The following is a 21,665-nucleotide window of genomic DNA, read 5'->3' as shown; positions in this document are numbered from 1 at the left end:
CTATAAATAGAAGAAAAAAAAAATAAGTCTAACCGTTTCAGTGAAATAGTCAACACTATAGGAAAGAGAGAGTCCAGGACTTATGCTAAAAAGTCCTGTCTGACCCTGAGCAGCCATCTGATCTTGAGCAAATAACTGCCTCTCCAGGCTTTAATTTGTTCATCTGTAAAATGACAATGGTCTAAAGGACTTTGAGGGTATGTTCCAACTTTAAAATCCAGAGTCCTTCCATATCAGAGAAGCATCAACCATTTTACTGTGCTGAGGAATGCAGGGGGGCCAACAGACAAAAAGGGTTCAAGATCCCATTATGCCATGTCCTTGTCATGTCACATTCGTTGGGTACTGTAATGGTTAATTTTATGTGTTGACTTGACTGAGGCACAGGGAGTCAAAATGTTTGGTTAAACATTATTTTGGGTATGTCTCTGAGGGAGTTTCCAGAGGAGATTAGCATTTGAATCAGTAGACGAGTAAAGCAGATTGCCCTCTGCAAGGTGGATGGGACTCATCCAAAACCCACTAAAGGACTGGACAGTACAAAACTCTGAGTAAGGAAGAATTCATTTTCTCTTCCTGCCTGCCTTCAAACTGACACTTGGGTCCTCTGCTGCTGTCAGACTGGGATCAGCCTGAAATGGGCACCATCAGTTCTGCTGCTTCTCAGGCCTTTGGACTCAGATTGGAACTACTCCATTGGCTCTCCTGGGTCTTCAGCTGCTGACTACAGATCTTGGGATTGCTCAGACTCCATAATCATGTGAGCCCGTTCTTTAAAATAGATCTCTTCATATCCTATTGGTTCTGTTTCTCTGGAGAACCCTAATACAGGTACCTCACTAGATTTTTCTGAGCCATTTCCTATTCTCCTTGCTTGTCTACCATCAGGGAGTCACTGAAAGATGGTGATAAGAGGGAAGAAATCGTGAGGATTAAGGCATATTCTGAACCACATACCTCCATTGGCAACGTTAAACTTCACTCCAAACTCTCCCCCTGGTCCTCCAGGGCAATGGCTGGCTGTTAGGATGATTCCACCAGCTGCTTTGATCTTTCTGATAATGCAGGAAACAGCAGGAGTAGACAAGATGCCATTCTGTCCAATAATCAGTCGTCCAATCTAGACCAGCCAGGAAAAAAAATATCAATCCACTTACACAGAATAGAAGTACATTTCAATGGGAAAGTGCCCCAAGGCAGTTAACACACAGTAACTATCACTTGGCAAAAGGAACTAAATGGGCTTTAGGTTAGGGGAAGTGAAGGGCAGGGGGAACTTAGGCATTGTCTCTTCTGCCCAATGTCACCAAGACCATTTGGGACACCCACATCTAGCAGTCAATTATCAACCTATAAATCACAACTGCCTCATTGATTTCCAGTAGTTCAAAACATCTGCTTTCGATGACCAAAGGGTTAGCTTGAACCACACAAGTAGTTCTTAGTTTGTTACTGGCTCAGAAACTACACATTAATATGCTAGAAATTACAAGAAAAAAGAAATAGAGAAATTCTATGCTTCACCACTTCCTTTGCCTTAGCAGGAGCTCACAGAAGGAGACCTGTCTACAGACTCATTTTCAGCAGATGTATTTTAATTGCATTCGGAATGACCACACTCCCGAAGGCAAGAATTCTATTTCTGCCACTAAGTGACAGCATGTGCTGGAGACATTTGAGAAACTACCCAGTCATGCTAGGCAGAGATTTGGAAGTCATCCACTGGTGTGGCCAGACTCTTTCTATAGCTACAAAACTGACTTTTAAAAAAGAAGGCAATACAGCCCTGTAAAGCATTACTTGGTACACTTTGTCTTAAAATAGGGCCCAATGTCATCCAATCCAGTGGTTCTCAAATGATGCTACAAATTAGAATCACTAAAGAAGCCTAGAAAATTCCTAATACTCAGACTGCATCCCAGACTAATTGTACTAAAATCTCTGGGGGGTGGGATCCACGCATTTGTAGTTTTTAAGATTCCATAGGTAATTGCACCAATGTTCAACCAAGTCTGGTGATCAATCCCCTTGCCACTCAAAGAACCAGCAGCAAGACCATCAACTGTGAGCTTGGTAGAAACGCAGAACCTCAAGGCCTGCCTTAAGAATTAGTGTCTTAACAAGATGCCCTCTCTTCCTTTCAGATCATTCATTTGTCCATTAAAGTTTGAGAAATACTGATGTATCCTACAAGCCAGCTCAACAGCAATGTTACCCTGCCACCAATGACAGCATTACTAGTGGTTGGTCACTGATCAAATACAGAAAAAAATACCACAGAGAGCAAACACAAGAGCTCCAAAAACAAAGCAGTCTTGGGGTGATTTAGTATGGAAAGACCTAAATACCACAACATCCCCAGAATACATAGTTTTGAGTAGATGAGGTAGATTATAAACAAATAAACCTATTATTATTATTATTATTATTATTATTAAGTGGATATATATTAGGAAGAAAATCAGGCAGGTTTTGTGATAGAGAATAATAGGGTATCAATTTTAATAATAACAATAACAATAATAGCAATAATAGCTAAGTGAGCTTGGATTTTATTCAAGTATAATGAGAATTCATCTAATGGTTTTAAACAGTGGAAGTGACCTGGTATCATTTACGTTTTAAAAGATCACAGGCTGAGCAGTCCAAATGACTTTATTAAAAAGTAAGCCATATCATGTCAGCAAAACATTCCAATGGCTTTCCTTGTCCCCCACCAACCCAAGGTAAAGCCAAAGTCTTCATCACAATGTGAATGACCTTTATCACATGCCATTCTCTACCTCCCTCCCTCCTTCTGCTTCAGCCACACAGGATGGTTTGCTGTTCCCTCAAATACATCAAGCATCATGAAGGCTCTTTCATTTGCTTTTTCCTCTGCTTAGAGCACTCTTTCCCAGATATTCATATACCTGCCCCTTCCTGTCCCTTTGGGTTTCTATTCCAATGCCAACTTATCAGAGATAGCACCCTTGACAGCCCTATATAATACAGTACTCATAAGTCTCTAATTTCCCTATTGTCCTCTATTTCCTTTACCCTGTTTTAATCTTCTGTATTATATATATTATTAATTTCCCCACTATTTATAAGCTCTCAGGAGTTTGTATTCTTTTACTGCTATATTACAAGAATCTAAAACAAATCTGGCATGTAGTAAGTACTTAATAAATATATGTTGAATTAATTAATTGAAAAAAATAAATGAATGATGAATAAATAGTTGCTATGTGAAAAATGCATTAGAGAGTGACAAGAGTGGAAGGAAGATCAGATGGAAGGCTGTCATAGCAGAGCGAAGTGTGGATAGTGTCTTGGATTAGGCTAGAGGCAGTACAAATGAAGAAAAGTGATTATATTTGAGATATATTTTTGGAAAGAGAATGAACAGAACATGGAGATGGAACAGAATACAGAAGAGGGGTGCTATGGTAGCCAGCCTCCAAGATGGCTCCCAATGATCCTTGTCTTCTGGCACTCATGCCTCTGTGCAGTCTCCTCCCACACTGAATAAGGCAGAGCTAGGTGATAAGTAGAACACTGCAGAAGTAACAGTGTGAGACTTCAAGGTGAGGCCTTAAATAACACTGCCACTTCTGCCTTGCTCTCTTGGATTGCTCATTCTAGGAGATACCAGTCACCATATCATGAAGACACTCAAGGAGCCCTGTGTGGAGAGAAACTGAGGCCTCCCACCAACAGCCAGCACCAACTTGCGAGCCACGTAAGTGAGCCAGCTTGCAGTGTATCCTCCAGCCCCAGTCAAGATTTCATATGACAAAGCTCCCACCAATATGTAATTGTGACTTCATGGAATCCCAAAGCCAGAACAACCCATCTCCTATCCCATGGAAAGTGTTAACTAAATATTTTTTATTGTTTTAAGCCACTAAATTTTGTGGTACTTTCTTGCACAGCTTTCTACTCTTAAAATTTGAGGGATGTGGTGCCATTTATCAAGTCAGAAAAGACAAAGGCAATAATTACACTCATATTATTACCCAGAGCCATGATAAATTATGTTCCACATGCTCTTGTTAAAATTTATTTGGTCGCTCGACTCGTCTTATTGAGTATTACCATGAAACAGGCAATGTAGAAGACCCTGTAGATAAAGCAATGAATACAATTTAGTCAGTGACTTTGAATAATGAGCCTATAGATTCAAGAATCTGAAAAATTATTGTAAATTTTATTATTTTCTATCTCTCCCAGTTTTTAGAATTATTAAAGAAATAATCTTTAAATAGAGAAGAGGTATGTATGTGTAGATATCTCCTATAGTGGCAGTCATCAGAAGTGAAAAAATTTAAACGATCTTTAAAAATGTCTAAAAGGAAGAACCTATTAAATAAACTATGATGTATCAACTTAAGGAATATTCAGCCATTTAAAAGGATAATTATGAAGGTCATGCAGCTGTGGCAGACTTGGTTCATAGTCCACAAAAAAGTTGTGATCCCCTTCCATAGTACAGAGTTGCTTGCTCAGGAGCGGGTATCCAGCCAGGGGCAACATTTCCTGGTGTCTGTGTGTGGCCACGTGACTAGTTTTCACAATGAGTGATAAACTAGTGTTTGAGAATGAGCACAGAAGTAATGTGTGTTCTTTCTGGGCTAACAATGGTAAGAAGCAGATATGCCTCCTCAGATGCCTCTGGGGAACTTAGAGCCCGGGCTGTAGAGCATCAAATTGATCCCTGTCTTATCCCTACCTGAATCAAATTAATCATGAAATAATGCTGTTTATTTCACCTTCCACAGACTCAACAAGTGGCCATGTTGCTCTAGGAGATGCCAGAGTCACAAGATAGAAGGAACCTGGGTCTCTGCCTCAGAGGTTAGACAAGAGTCTTTGCCTACCAGGAACATCTACAGTGGATTATTATGGGAAAAAATAACTTTCTATTTTTTTAAGGCAATAAAAATTGCCTACATTTTATGTTTATGTGCTGTAACAACTTACATTTTCTTAAGAGTTAGAGAAGAAATATAGACAATGCTTTAATGCTAAATCAAAAATGCATAATACAAAATTACTTTGTTCTATTATAGCAATGTAAAATTATGTACACTTTGGGACTAGGACTTAGAAAAATACAGAAATAAGTATGTATAGTTTATTTAACGCAAAGAGATTATAGATAAATTTTTATCTTATTAAATTTCAATTATTCAATTATTTCCTTTGTTTAAGAAAGTTAAAGTGGAAAAATATACTTGAATAAAATTCCAATCTGAGACAATTTAGCAGTAATTGGGTTAATAGAAGATTCAATTCTCTGGAAATTTCACCTATGCAGACCTGCTCATTAAGTAACCAATAGCAAAAAGAAAAAAAAAAAAAAGATTTCCTGGACATGCACAGTATATAAATCTAGTTGAGGGGCACTGAGAGATAGGCAGTGCTCATCCAGAGAATGAGTGATTGAGCTTCTAAAGAAAGACATGGAAAGTCATGAAGATATTTGTATCCCATGTGAATGCTCACCAAAAGGTAACCTCAGCAGAAGAGGATTTTAATAATCAAGTGAAGAGAATGATCTGTTCTGTGAATACCAGTCAGCTTCTTTTCCCAGTCACTCCTGTCATTGTCCAATGGCCTCAGGAACAAAATGGCCATGGTGGCAGAGAGGGAGGTCATCATGGGCTCAGCAACACAGACTTCCATTCACCAAGTCTGACCTACTATAGCCACCACCGAGTGTCCAATCTGCCAGCAGCGGAGACAAACACTGAATCCTTAATATGGCACCATTCCCAGGGTAATCAGCCAGCTACCTGGTGGCAGCTTGACTACATGGGACCACTTTCATCATGAAAGAGACAGTACATTGTTCTTACTGAAATAGACACAGAATAAAAGAAACACACAGGACAGGAGATGGCGTGAAGACAGAGGCAAAGATTAGAGTGATGCAGCCACAAGCTAAGGGATGCCAAGGAATATGTTAGCCACCAGAAGCTAGAAGAGCCATGGAATAATTCTTCCTCAGAGCCTCTGTAAAGAGTATGGCCCTGCTGACACCATGATTTCAACGTCTGACTTCTAGAACTGTGAGAGAATACATTTCTGTTATTTTAAGCTACCAAGTTTATGTCAATTTGTTATAGCAGCCCTAGGAAACTAAAACAAAATCTATAAAGTAATGCAAAATCTATACTGGCTTCCTGTGGCTGCTGTAGCAAATTGCCATAAACTTGGTGGCTAAAAACAACAGAAATTTATTCCCTCACAGTTCTAGAGGCTAGAAGTCTGAAATCTCACAGAGCTGCACTTCCTCTTGGGACTCCAGGCAATAATCTGGTCCCTGACTTTGTTAGCCTCTGGTGGCTGCCCGGTGCTCCTGGGCTTGTGGCCGCATCACTCCAATCTTTGCCTCTATCTTCACATCACCTTCTCTTCTGTGTGTTTTCTGTTAACTCTTCCTCTCCCAATTAGCCCAAGACAAATGTCACCAGAAAAGGTATGGCTTTTGAGACCTAGTAATTGACTAAAGAAATATAATTTTTGAAAGCCCTGCTGTATAAAGAAAAAAGCACTCAGCCAAGTTAGAAGATCCAGACATGAGTCTTGGCTCTACCCCAGACCTAAGGCAAATCACTTCACTTCTCAGAGGCTTGGTGACTTCATCTGTAAAGCTGAAAGGGTACAGGATTGTGAAAATTCACTTAAAATGAGATCGCATAAAGGGAAACTCTTTGTGAAATTAAACATGACAAAATTTATGCTATTGCCTTCCCCAAATTCCATTCCCTCGCCCAAATATTAAAAGTTCATTTTTAGCAGCAGATTATCCCTTAAACTGCCACTTCACTTTCTGAAAAAGTACTGTAAACATTACCCTCTGCCAATGTAGCAGACTATTACCTTGGAAGGAAAAGACGATCTACTTACATAATTTTGGCTTTGGTTTTGCACTAGAGCAGGCAACATCTAACTTTTATTCCTGAGTGAAACCAAGACCACAGCCTGGGGAGGTCCAAACCATGGCATTCTGCTCCTCCCTTGCTGACCCTCCCGAAGCGGGCACTGGAAGAATCAGCACTCCCACATCACATGGTCTGTCTTTGGCTGAAGGAAGGGGGGACCCCACCTAGCCCTGCAGAAGGTGCACTAAACTGAGTGGGCTTTACTGCCACTGAGGAACGTGTCTCTCAGTTCTAGGAGAGGTGAGAAAGGTGGACCCTAGTCCACTGTCACACACACATAGAAGGCATACTGACATAGATTCCAGGATCTGTAGCCCTGTGAACACTGTTGCACAGACACGTACACAAGGCACACGCTTCCCCAGACACACAGTTACACAGACAAACATAGCATAAACTTCTTCCTACTCAGTCATGACTCCTAAATTCTTGGGGAAGGGAGGACATAGCAAAGAGCAACGTGCAATCACCATCATTCCTGTGGTTCAGTTACTTGTGATTTCCCTTTGGCTACCCTAACTTGATACCAATGCCTTCAATCAACCCTTAAACCTCACGTAAATTGTAATTGTTTGTTCCACCCATGAGTGAGCGTAGTGGGTGCCTAGGGAATCAATATGCTCTTCCACATGCCACAGACCAGCGTCCTGAGAAAGAGAAAACTTTATTACAGAAAGCTTTCTCCTAGCACTTCTATTTCTTTATGCCAGGTGCCATACACAACTAATTTTTTTAAGTCATTTTATTTCTGATGGCTCCCTCTTTTCAGAATGCTAACAACTACTTTTCTAAATTAGATTTAGTATGAATTCAGTTTCTAATTAGCTCAAATTAAAGTCCTAGAGAGCAGTGATGTACAATTTAAACCCACAGGCTAGAATCTCAGAGTAGATAATGACTTTTGATTCCAAATGAGTTTTCCCAAGTAATGTAACACTAATGAAAGCAGGATTGTTTTCATGTGTGAACTCCCTTAAATAAGACTTCTCCCTTAGGATTTCCATTTAGCTTTAAATAAGTCATTAAAAAAAAAAAAAAAAGAGTCCCCAAGAGAGAAGAGAAAAAGTAAGCATGACATTCCTCAGTATCTTCCATTTACTGCGTCATATCTCTGTAATTACCAAAGAGAATTGGAGAGAGTGAAGAGATCAATAAACAGAAACTTCCTTGATGGTGTGCAGAGAGAGTGCTGTGCAGGACCACATGGCCACCACCACGTCCATCTACGAAGTGCATGGAAAGCCATATACACAAAGATGCCTGTTTCCTGTCTTCTCAGTTAAACAACAATAACAACAAAAATCCACAAAGGAAGCCCAAAGCCAAGCTGCCATGAATGGCAGGGCTTCAGTCTTTCAGTCCCAGCTGTCAGAGAGGAGTGCCAGGCCATTACCAGTGCTGCACATGAGTAAGCAAGAGATGGCTAAGTGGAATTTCAAGAAATAACAAACTCAAGACATGGATGTGGTTATCCAGACACCAAGGGACTTCTCCAGTTACTCATGGATAATTGTATAGTTACATGCTTAGTTACATGCAGACCAGATGAGAGCAACCGATCTCATCCTCAGCTTTGTATCCCCCCAGAAGTCTTTACACACACTCTCAGGAGCTAGAAGCAAGAGATAATAGTCCATAAGAACAGAACCAAGATGGATTTCACATTTGATTCTTAACGTCTACACAAGTTCAGAAAAGTCACAGGCATCTTGAAGTTTGGGTCAAGTTCTAGTCCTCAACCAGTCCACAAATTCTCAAGACCTCACTGAAAGAATCTAGTTTTCCACAGGTGCAAAATGAGGTGGTGCAATTGGAACTTAAGTCCCTCCTGGTGTTAAGGTAATTCAGTGTGCTTGAAAAATGCTGAAACCTTGACCTTACGATGTAAAGCTTGGCTCACTAAAACAAGAAGGCATCCTGTTTGCTGCCATTTTATGAGGTGATCAACCCAACTGGGTACCAGGATGAGAACTATTGGATCTACCTGGGTCAAGAAGGCAGAGCTGAGTGCCCTGAGATAGGCTTAGGTTTTGCTATCCAGTGGGGAAGGATGCAAAAACTAACTTTGCCACCTACTATCTATGTGATTTGGGCAAGACCCTGAATCCCTCTGTATCTAGGTTTTGTTATCTCAAAGATCTAAATGATCACATGATGGAGGGTAAAAGCCAATATATTCAGGCTCCAGTTCAGTGCCTGGTACCCAAAAACTCAATACATTTCCCTTGCATTCCTTGCTAGTCTCATTTCTTAATTCTTATTTATGAATTTTTAATTCATAGTAATTGAATGAATTTATTGTTTTACTAATATGTAATGGTTTTTAATTACAAAAAATATATGTATACTTGCATGTCTTTTTTTAACACTTAAGAAATACACATAAGAGGAAAATAAAAATTATCTGACCATTGTTAACATTTCTGTGTGTGCATTCCCTTTGTCTATATGTTTAAGGTCCTTCTCCCCCCCATTTACATATTTATGTTTTTGCAAAAGGAATTTTTATATACCTAACCTTTCCCTAAAGTCTATCTTTCTGTCACTGAATATTCTTCCACACATGATTTTAGTGGCTGTACAGTCTTCTATTATTTGAATGTACCATCATTTATTGACCATTGAAAAAGTGTTCTTTTACCTGAAGTTTTTACATGAGAAATTAAAAAATGTTTGAAGACTAAACCCATACTGTGGAATAAATTAAATTGAATATAATTTGCCAATAATTAAATAGAAAAATTAGTTATAATGTACCTACATGACTATAATGTCTTCTTTCTTCTTTAACCATCAAAACTGCTCACTGAAAAACTTCTGAAGTCCATGGTAGGGAGTGACAGGACCATGCCTATATCCTTGCTTTGACTTAGATCTTCTTCTGTCATTACCCCATCTATGCCTCTGACTGGCACTGTCCACTGGCATGTACTATGCTGCCTGGTAACTTACCCACGTTGTTGAGCTCAGAGCTCAAACATTTTTTACATCTGGGACTCTGTTCTATCCTCCTCTTGAATCTATCCAGGGAAGAAGATATCTCTTGTGGGGTGGGGAAGGTTGGGAGGGATGTGTCCTGTGCACATGTGCACACACATACGTTGCTTGATAAACTACCTAAATGCTTAAGAATACTTTACATCTGGCACCTTTATAGATAGACAGGAATTTAATATATACGGCGGGTCCTGGAATAATGTCATTTTGTTCAATGTCATTTCATTATAACGTTGATGAGATGCCATAAGAACTTAACTCTTATTTATATCAATTAGCCTAAAAATTGGTTTTATAATACATTGTTTTACTTAAGGTTACAGGATCTATCTACGATGTTAAGTGAAGACTTACTGTATACTGATTATATATATACATCTTCCCCAAAGAAAAAATTCAGTACCTCTGACACCTCTGTAGATAGACTATATATATTCCAAAACAAAAAATCAGTCTCTCTTTATAGCTATGTGTTTTTCTGTGAGTAGTTGTGATATCAATTAAAATACATTTATATGGATCTTTAAATAAATTCTAATAGACCACTTTTTGCCTGGTTGGGAAACAATTATTGCCCATTTGCTAAACGTCCCCACTCTCTATAGTATGTTCCAGTGAACTAAAGACCTCTGACTATCATAGATTTACAACTCAGCAAGATTAAACAATTTACTGTTATTTACGACAGCAAAGCTGGGTCTTCTGTATTATATTCCACATTAGCATCTGTCAATTTACATTTGGGAGATCCTATCCAAAAAAAGATTATGCTTCCTAACCAAACATTCGGCAGGGCTGCAGGAACAGGCACCCTGACAAACAGCCTGACAAAATACTTTAAAGCATCACTAGCTCCCGCAGCTGTGCATTTTCAGACTACTCAGCAGATTAGCATGGAGTCTCTTAGCCTCTGCCTGGTCTGTTCCTCCCAGTAATCTTTCACATGGTTCAGTCTACTAGGCTTAAAAATCCTCATGAAATGAGCAGATTAAGATCTGGCCTTAGGAGGAGGCAGTGGTGGTGGTGTGGAGGGGAGTGGTGGGCAGGGGGGATCTACTCTTAACACAACCTGAGCCTCAGAAAGGTTTAAGGTGGAAAAACAAGGCATTGACACAGCTAATTCATAACAGGAAATAATGCACAAACCATACAAAAAAAAGTCCTTTACATTGAGTTAAATGGAGTCTATGCCAGAGCAGCTGCTGCCACGTCAAGTATCACAGCAGGGTGTGTACGCAAGTGTTCGTGTGCATGAGTGAGTGAGTAAGTGTAAGTGCTTGTGTGTGTGTGTGTGTGTGTGTGTGTGACAGTGTGTGTGTGTGTGTGTGCGTGCACATGTGCTGGGAGTAGGGAGGGGGTCATGACTTCAACCGTCATCACCCAAGCCTTAGCCAGCAGCATAGAGGAATGCTAAAAGTCAAGAGGAAGCCTTACCAATGTAACTGTGATTACCACATTAACAAGCACTTTCTGATCAATAAAGCTACTGAGACTAAAAAGCACATAGGCACATGTCTTTCTTTAATTTTCATCAGAGGGGAAAATCTGGTAATAATTGTGTTATATAAATAAATAAAATAATTGATAATAATCCATTGCCATATTCAATCCTCCCGGTAACCCTGAAAGATGGTGGGGGCAAGTATTATGACTTTTCCTATCTTCATAAATGAGGAAACCCCAGAAGGCTATGTGATGCCCTCACAGTCATACAAGTTGTAAATGGTAGTACTATGATTCAAATCCAAAGCTTCTCTTTTTTTCATTATTCTTTGTTGATGTGTGTAATTATGAAAATGATGCATAGATATGTATGATTATTTAATGAAGAGAAATATATGAAATAGAAAGGGGAAGACTTCTTCCCTCACCATACACATCCACAGAACTCAGATATATTCACTGTTAACTCTTTGGAGTGTGTTCTTCCAATCTTATTTTCTATGCATACATTTATACACAAAAGTGGGATCATGCTACACATGATACTCTACTAATCGCTTTGTTTCACTTAACAAACTATCATTCACATCTTTCTCATGTCACATATAGATACACCTTGGATTTTAATGCATCCATGGTATGATTGTGTCATAAATTATGTGCCTGTTCTCTACTGTTTGCAAAAGGTTGCAACGAGTATTCTTGCACATAGATGTTTGTACATTTGTACTAAAAAATCTACAGGACAGAGTTTTAGACATTCCTAGATTACTGGACAGGAACTTTATTAATTTAGACATATGCTACCAAATTGCCTGAACAAAAGTTGTATCAATTTAATTTTCACCAACAGTGTACAAACATAACAATTTTCCAACACCCACACCAACTCTGAGTATCTTCTATTTTTTTCCTTCAGATTGATGGATTGCTCTTATTTATATTTCTTTGGTTATTAATGACGTTGATCACCTTTTCATGTGTTTGTTGTTGACAATTTTTCTTTTTTGAATTGTTCGAATTTTCTTATTGATTTGGAAAAGTTTTTTGTGTATTGTTGATATTAACCATTTGTTGTAAAACTCTCCTTCCAGTTATTTTGTGGGGTCTTTTGTCAAACAGAATAAATTCTGGTCTTATGATTTGAAATTCTTTTCTCTTTCCATTAGAAATATCTAAATGCAAAACTAGATACCCCTAGCTACAAAACAGGACCCTTATTAGAGGAAAACAAGTAAATGCAATAATTTTAATATATTGTATAAAGCACCTATTAGTAGAGACTTGGAAAAGAAAAGAAAAACTTCTGTGACTATGCCAAGGGAAATAATTTCTTTGGGGATTGAATGTTCCTGAAAATTTTCTCTTTGTACAAATACAGAGTTTAGTCCAAAATTTGATGTCACTAAAAATGTAAGAGATGAAAGATATTTAGGGACTCAGAAAATGTGAATTTTAACAAGTCTTGTATATATTCTAAATATCCTCCCATTGATAACTAATGAGAGTCAAATCAGATGAAAGAACCTAAAACTTTCCCTTTGGCTATGCAAGTATAAACAGTGAAGGCACATTGGCCAAATCTTGAGTGTTTGTAATTAACTGTCAAGGCTATAGGCTAATGAAGAACATTGTAGACCTAGCATTCTACCTTCAATTTAAAAATCTCTGGGAAATTTAGACCTTTTTCCCCCGCCTATTATTCCCAAATAATCCTGTTCAAATTCTATTACAGTGTTTATTCATGTTACTGTTATCTAAATGAAGAGTGGCCAAGACCCAAAAGATGTGGGTCAAGATTGGTGAAGCCAATACCTATGCTGAGATTCCTCAAAAATTGGCTTCCGCTTCTATTCCTCAAGTCTGTACAAAAACTAGCAGACTTCCAGAGTTCACAAAGGGCTCAAAGAGAACAGATGTTTCATAAAAAATTCTTAGGGCAAGTTTTATACATAATGTTGCTGATGTGTGTCTGCTTTTTCAATAAACATTATTATGCTTTATCAGAAGATTTAATAAGGCAGCTTAGTTAAAAATGCCATCTGGGTCTGGACACATTAAACAAAGCTTAAAATAACCCATACCAGCAACTGGGAGGGCCCAGCTGTTCTCAAAACCTCTCTCACTCCTTTTACTTCCCCATAAAAAAAAAAATGTGAATGAAGACTTGAGGCTAAAAGATTAAAGAATGAACTGACCCAAACGGAGAGATGGATGGAACCAAAGGCTCCCTAAAATTTGCTGCTGCTCATATAATAGATTTCCCAGTTCCACAAATCAAGGATGGAAATTTGGGAAGGGAAGCAAGATAGAGTTAAGGAAGGCATTTTAGGTTTTTCTAATATATTACAAACCTTCCTAATATCTTGACCATAGTCAATCATTCCATTCACATATTCTGTAGTGAAAACCAATAGAAAATATGGAGCAATCACCACCCAGTTCTTTTTTTCCCTTTATGAGATAATACCTGGAGCCAGTCGACCCCAGATTTCCAGATCCATCTCAAGAAATAAGTCACACATGTTGTAGCAGAAGCTTCCCTCTCATGCTTTCTTCTTCCTTCCCTACTTTCCACCCACAACCATATCCCATTCTGTTTCTCTTCCAAACTCATGTTCCTTATCTTTGGGGCCACACCAAAATTTGTCTCCCAGATAGGTTAGTAAATGCCAAGGCAAGTGTATTCTCAGTCTTTGGAGCAACCACCTTTCCATGGCGTGCTGGAATCAAATATAACCTGTGCAAGCACCTTAACTGGAGGGCACACCCAAGTCCTTTGCTGACCCTGCTTTCCTCATGCCATTGTGCTCCAGCTTCCACCTCTAAAAGGCTTCACAGGACATTGAGAAGCTCTTCAGTTCTGTAATTCAATAATAATATTGTTGCTGTTGATCATCATATGGCCAGTACAGTACATGGCTAATCAATAAATAGATTTTCTTTTGGCTAAAATGTGCAATGAAGATGTAAGTTGTTTGCAAAGAAACCTACTGCATATTTGACTCAATACATGTATTCAAATAATTATTATGTGAGATGTATTTAGTTTACCATAATGATACTCCCTTATATTTCTTAGTGCTGTGTATGTTACAAAATGCTTTCATATGCAGTGCTTCATCTGATTCCCAAGATAATTCAGTGATGCTCTCATACCCAATTTATAGATGAGGAAACAAGTGGTTTCCAGGTATTTCAAGAGGTTAAAGCATTTGCCCTGTAACTTGTAATGCAGAGCTAGAAAAAGAACAGGAGCCTTCTAGCTGCTGATACAGTGCTTGTCCTACTTCACCTCATTGTCTCCTAGGCTAAAGTGTGGTTTGGGTTTGCCAAATATGTATTTGTAGTACTTGGCACCCACTTAATTTCTAACCTATAATTGTTGGCTCCATTAAAACACACACACACACACACACACACACACACACAACACACACACACAATACCACAACCTTTAAATGCAAAGAGTTGTGCTGTCCAGTATGATAGCTACTAACAACTTTTTGTTATTTACATTTCAATTTTAATTTTATTTAAATTTCAATTTTAATTAAATCAGTAGCATTAGCCACATTTCAAGTGTTCAATAGTCACATGTGGCCAGTACAGTGCAGATTATAAAATATTTCCATGATCACAGAAAGTTCTACTAGATACTATTGATACATAATGTCATCTCCAGCAAGAGAAGACTTTAGAAAAAAGTTAGAAACATCTTGAGATAGACATGGTGCTGTCATTGTCCAATATTAAAGGTAGCAACTAAAAAAGATTATAACAAAGAGGAAAAAGAATGTTCTTAGCTACAGATAGATCCACCTAGAGAAAGGCAAAAGCATTCTTGTAGCCATTATGTTGCATTTAACTCTTGAACTCTTTAAGAGATTAGAATAAATTGATATATAGAGGATCTAAACCCCTGAAGAGGATCTAAAGCAGATGGAAATAGAAATAGGATAAAAAATACATTAGTTTTAAACTAAGTTTAATCATAATTCTAGGTTTAATTATAATTCATTTCAATGATATGATATACTCTTTATAATTAGTAGTTATTTTTCTTTTGCTCTATATAGTATGACATAGTTTGTATTTTTAAAGGAGAATTAAAATACTTCTGGTGATTTTTTTTTTTAGGTAAATTCACGTAGCCACATAAAAACTACAAAAACAAGTTAAAAAATCTTTTCATTATTCACTAATCCTTCCAAATTGATTATATAAAAATCCAGGAGTCCACCTGGATTTTTCAATATTCATAAAAGCTAAAGCAAAACAAAACAAAATTTATGTATCACCAATGGAGGTGGCAGTTTCACCAAATTCTTACTATGAAGATTGATCATTAAAAAAGAAAAATATTCTGCTTTCCAGAGGGAACTCTATTACAGGATAACCAAATAGCCCAGTTGTGAGGAAGATATGTAGTTTATAGAAAAATGTCAGCAAAAACATATAGATGGAATTAGAGAATTAGGAAATCATCATTTTGAAACCCCTAATGAAATAATCTACTCAAGCCAGTATCATTAATCGATGCTAAAACAATTGGGTAAAGGTTAATAAGGAAATGAATATTCACACAGTACAAAGTTCACCCCACAGGCTACTTACTGGTTCCAAGGGGGAAAATAATGGAAAAAACAGGCAATCACCACCATAGCATCAAGAACGATGAGACAACCAGAGATTGTTTCCTAATGCAATGCAACATGAATATATACCATCATCTATAAAATATTCTTGTAAAAAAATGTTAATTATGAATCTAATTAAGCCTTTAAAACTAGTTTTTAGTTCACTAAAAACAAACAAAAAAATAGAGTGAAAAGTTAAATGACACCATCAAGAAATAATCAGAAAATTTTAGAAAAGGTAGGTTGGGGAGATGCTCTACAGAACAACTGACTGGCCTAGTCTAACAAGAAAATTTCATTAACAAAATCAAAATAAATAACGAGGTACTTTCTAGGTTAAAAGCGACTTCAGACAAATAACCAATACAATATGAGTTCCTCGTTTAGAAAAAACCAGTTTGAACAAATCAGCTATAAAAGACATTTCAGAATGATTGAGGAAATCTGAATGTGGACTGTGTAATAAATGATACAAAGAAATCACTTTTTATTTTCTCTGTGATGATAATAATAGTATAACTGTCACAGAAAATATTCTTATTTTTTAGAGATTCATATTGAAGAATTTAGAGGTAAAATGTCATTTTTTGGAATATACTTTAGAATACTTTAGCCCTCAAAAAAGATGAAACAAGTATAGAAAAATATTAATAACCGAGGACATGGGCATAAGAATGTCATTAATTTATTCATTTCATTTTTCTGAAAGTTTGAAAATTTCATAATTTTATGATTAAAAAAATTTTAAATCTCAGATTGTATAGGTATATGTCTGAGAATCTATTTCAAACTTTATGAGATATTAAAATATTAGTAATGTAGTTTGTCATTTTAGAAATTCTAAAGTTCTGTTCTCCTCCAGCAATTACATAATCAAAGAGCAACTATAGTTTCTTACAGAAAATTACTACGTAAAAATAACTTTTTCAATCAAAAAAAATTTTTCAGGTAGAATGCAGCCCACCCAGTCACATTCCAGTGAGCTCAAAAGAAGAAATTCTATTTTTCTACTATTTTTCTAGCTTGTTTATGAATACTCAGTAGGACCTCAAAAAAGGCTAAAGCATCTGGAACTAAAGTTCATTATACCTGAATAAAACCCGACAGTCTAAGTCAAGACACAAGTGAATTCCCATAATTTGCAGTTACTCAAAACCAGTTTTGCTTACAGTAATCCAAACTGCCCTTCTCTCAAAGCCGGCTTTCTGATTATTCATTTTACTTTAGCAAAAGCCCCAAGAAAGTGAACAAAATGTGGAAAAGATTGATTAAAACTGGCTGTTTGAAATTTTGATAAATGTTCACCATTCTCTTCACCCATGCTCACCCGTCTTAGAAGTAGTACTTTCAGATTATTTAAGAGATGGTGCTTCTATGTGGATTTTAATTTGTCTTTCTGACCTTCTAAACAACTGCTAGGTTAAATTTGACTCTATTTTAAGCATATATTAACATATGCTAACTATCTTCTAAAATAAACTCTGCTCAAAGTTAATAAAATGTGTTTATCAGAGAAGACTCATTGAAGTAAGAGGCTGAAGAGTCTTTATGGTAAACTGTGCCAAGAAATAAAAGCATAATAATAATCGCCCATGCAAATCAATAACTGTAGTTTCAAAAATAGCCTGACTCACAATAATATTGGACAGGCTGTTTTTCTTAGTCCATGGAAAAACTGGCCCAGGAAAGAGTACAAAAGCAGCCATAGCTCTCTCAAGGCTCGTTATTCTCTATCATTCCACAGGAACAGCTTTATCTGACAAGAGTAAAAGACCATTTGTCAAACTCTCTCCAAATCCCTGATCTGAGCCAACTTTCACCAATTCCAAGTTAGAGCCAGAGAGAAATACAAGTCTTGTATCTCCAGCATCTGCTGGGGCTGGAAATCACAGTTCCACCATCCAACTCATCCCTCGACCCTATTTCTCCCAGTTGCTCTTAGTTATTTTTTTAAAAAGTTCTCTTTTCCCATCCCTGGAATACTGAGGAGAAATTATAGTAAACAAACGTGAAACATGAACAACTCCAAAGCTTAAAAAAAAAACAACAAAAAACTAGAAATAATAAATAAAAGGAAAGTATTAGGAAGAGGAAAGAGGGAATCTAAATTTCAGATAATTGCTTAGTTTCACTTTTTAAAATGTCCACACTCATTTATACATCTGTAGAGAGTTCATTTAAAAAAATGAATGTCTGTGTTGTAGGTCTGACTCCATTAACAAGGTTGAAGTTACTCTCTCAGACAATGTTTCCCACACAGAATTCAGAGACCCCTGAAATTAGGTATTCCTCTTGTACAAGTCCTTGAGATGCTGCTGGATTTGGGAAGGAGGAAATCAGGGTATGGCGATATGCCAAAAGGTGCTTCTAGTTCTAGGATAGGGAGGAAGGACGGCTAAGTAAAAAAAAAAAATCAGATTGCAAAAGAAGGCTGCAGAGATCGTGGGAGAATGGAAAGGAAATGAGGATGAAAACTGAAAGGGAGAAGAGGCATGAATTGTCAAATGCCTAAGGGCATCTTGTAGAGAATTGGGAATTGCTTTAAGAAAGGAAGGCATCGCAAATCCCATTTTAGACTATTTAGTGATATGTCTCTGGGGAACTGAGAGCCCAGGCTTTATAGCATCAAAATGATCTCTATCTTATCCCTACCCGAATCAAATTAATCATGAAATAATTCTACTGGGTTCATGAACCTTGATATTAAAATCCTTTACCATTTACTTTGTCACCAAATATGTCGAGGATCCTTTTCAGTATTGACAGTATTGTGTGTGTTATTATTATTGTGTGTGTGTGTGTGTGTTGTGAGACAACACTACTGTTAAATTTGGCAGAGCCAAAATTTAGAGTGGAAGAAGATGGTTGCAAATAGGACAATGTCTGGCGTACACCGAGGAGGCCTCAAAGAGCAGTGGTGGCAGGACGTTGGAGGAGAGAACAGGACCTTGGGAGAGCCGCAGAGCCTGGGTGGGGGTCCAGGCCAATAGGGGCTGGCAGGTAGGAAGGGGCAAGAGCGAAAAGACGGGATGGTATAGGCAGGATGGGAAGCGAGAGGTGGCCAGGTAACTCACCCCATTGGCCGCGGCCATCTGCACCACTATCTCCGTAGCCGTCCTGCTGAAGTACCTGCCGTCGCTGCCCACCACCATGGTGCAGCCCTGGCGATCGCGCAGGTCGATGGATGATAGCACGCTCTGTATGAAGTTGGGCAGGTAGTTGCGCTGGCCCTCGAAGAGGCCAGTGGGCCGCCTCAGTCCCCCGCCACCGGTTGGCCGCTGGTCCTGGTAGGGCGCCGTAGGCACCGTCAGCACCGGGATAGGGCTCCCCTCCATGGCGCCTCCTGGACGATCCTGCCGCGGCTCCTGGGAGCCGGAGGGAATCTGCAGCCCAACGGGGACCCCCCCGCCACCAGCCTGACGGCGCGCCCGGACTCCGCCTCGCGCCGGGGTCCCCTCCCCAGCCGCCTGCGCCCTGCGCCCTCCCGCGGCACCGACTAGTCGATCCCCCTTCTCGGCGCGGCCCCTCGCTGCCTTAGCAGAGTTTGGCCTCTACCATCCAAGAAAGTTTTCTCTCGCCCAACTTCCTCTCCAGCGGGATCGTTCAAAGGGCTCAGAGTTTCTTTCTCTTGTTGGACTCACTTTCGGAGTGTCTTCCCAAAAGTCCGCTCCCAGTGCCAACTACCCTGACCCCCAGCTACGACTCCTCTTGCGCCTGGCTCAAGCCTTCCCCAGAGAACGCTTGCCTCTGGGGCCCACCCTCCGCTAGAAAATAGCCTGGAGCCTCGGGTGGTGAGAGCTGGAGCCGGATCCTCTCCCGCACTCCCAGTCCCTCTCCCCTTTCACCTGCAGTCCTGTCTCCCGGTCTCCCTGGGAGTGAGTAGTTTACACGCACAAGTTTCTCTTTTGAACAAGGAATAGCGAGGGAATTGGGAGGGGGTTGAACCTTTTGCCATCAGCGAACAGCCCCAGCCAAAAATAACCCTGGAAAGGCGAGCTGAGAATTGTTATCTCCTGCCAGGGCTGAAATTGGAGGCTGGGTACTGTGTGTGCGTCTGTGTGTGCACACACACAACCACTACCATTTGTTGCAAGGAATCACATACTGTCAGGTCCTTCAACCCAGTACAATCCGCCCAGCCTTCCACACTTTTCCCCAGGCTCTCTCTCAAGGCAGCCCACTTTTCCATATGGAAACTTTTTTTCTTCTGATAGTTGTGACAGCAGCAACACAGACACACATTTCCTTATTCTTCTTGCGCTTCTTACCCTCCCTGGCCCAACTTATGCTTAGAAACAGGCTTGTGCCAAGCTTATTAGGCCATAGTGCTGAGCTCTTACCAGAATTAATCACTTTCAACAGGAGGAAGGTAAAAGCCCTATTTAATATCCTACCACGAATGAATGAACAAACTCAAATTAAACAAGGACAGGGTACCAGAAACTATTAGGTCCTTTCCACGCACCCTCTCATTCTACAGGGACTAGCAATGTTCTGCCTTGTCTCCATAAAGCCCACTTAAAATCCAAAACCAAGAAATATCCCATAGAAAATAGGAATGAAAAGAGAAGACTAAGAGGATTAAAACCCAAAGAGGGAAGAAACAATTCCTATTTTTGCTTCTATCTTCTTTAACCCTAAAAGCATGTTTGCACCCAATAAGGCTACTTACTGTCTTGATTATCTCCTGCTTCTTCTCCCCACTCCCTAAATATTGTCTACTTCCTGGGACTAAGTTGAATTTGTTGCAGGGTTATAAAGTGTTTGATCGTAGTGAGATGACTGTGAATAATACCTCACATTTATATGTTGTTTTGCGGTTGATAAAAGGCTTTGCATCTGTTTTCTCTTTGGAGGCTCAAAACAACTAAAAGTAGAACTGGCATTCATACCATTCCCATTTTACAGATAGGAAGAAGGAGGCTTTCTTTGAGGTCAAAGAAGTGGCCAAGATGGTACTTGCTGTCAGGCCAAATACTTGTATGGCCCCTCCCCTTTTATTTATTAAAGTGTGATGGAGAATCACTGCCAGCATCTACCTCTCTCTCTTGACATCACATCATTCTCTCCTACCACTGCCCAGCTCCATCCACAGGACTGAATACAAGCCATGCATATCTCAGACAAGATTTCACAATTTTACTAGCCAAGAAGAAAGCCTCTTCCTTTGGTTCTAATCTCAAAATTCCCAAAGACTGATTGGTCCAACTCCAGGTACTGTGCCCAGCTACACCGCCAGAACCCTACACTGAAAGAGACAACAGTTCTTCCAAAGTAAGAGGTGCTGTTACCCAGAGGGAGGAGAAACGAGTGACCAAATTGTAATTGCCCACCACATACTTCACACTTTCCCTGATAAAGACTTTTGAAAATTATTTTTTTCTGAATTCACATAGCACTTGAGATCATCATGAGGTATGTTTCACATGCTGCTACATCTTTCTATATATATCTTCTCTCCTTTAACTGTATGTGAACCTTGACATAATTCCTTAACCTCTCCTCACCTTAGTGTCCTCACTGTGAAATGGGCATTATTATAATAGCTACCTCATAAATTGTTGGGAGGATTAAAGTACTCAGTACTTTGCCTGATGAATTTTAGAAAGGCATTCAATAAACGTTAGATGTTCCTATGTTGCCATCAATATTA

The 21,665-nt window shown here is 39.0% G+C and overlaps 1 protein-coding gene across 1 annotated transcript in view; it reads right to left on the bottom strand.

The window, feature by feature from the left end:
• PGM5 (phosphoglucomutase 5) overlaps window positions 1-19,918 on the bottom strand; it is a 167,046-nt gene extending 147,128 nt beyond the window's left edge. The window contains exons 1-2 of the mRNA XM_039835897.1: window positions 19,087-19,918; window positions 958-1,120 (exon numbers count right to left, since the gene is read on the bottom strand). Coding sequence (XP_039691831.1) covers window positions 958-1,120; window positions 19,087-19,347 — 424 coding nt within the window. The 5' untranslated portion in view covers window positions 19,348-19,918. The remainder of the gene's footprint in view (window positions 1-957; window positions 1,121-19,086) is intronic.
• Window positions 19,919-21,665: the final 1,747 nt, after the last annotated feature.

Source organism: Pteropus medius, unplaced genomic scaffold, assembly GCF_902729225.1.
Source record: "Pteropus medius unplaced genomic scaffold, Ma_sr-lr_union100, whole genome shotgun sequence".
Taxonomy (NCBI): domain Eukaryota; kingdom Metazoa; phylum Chordata; class Mammalia; order Chiroptera; family Pteropodidae; genus Pteropus; species Pteropus medius.
The sequence above is the reverse complement of the archived record's forward strand: the minus strand, read 5'-3'. Positions and strand labels throughout refer to the sequence as shown.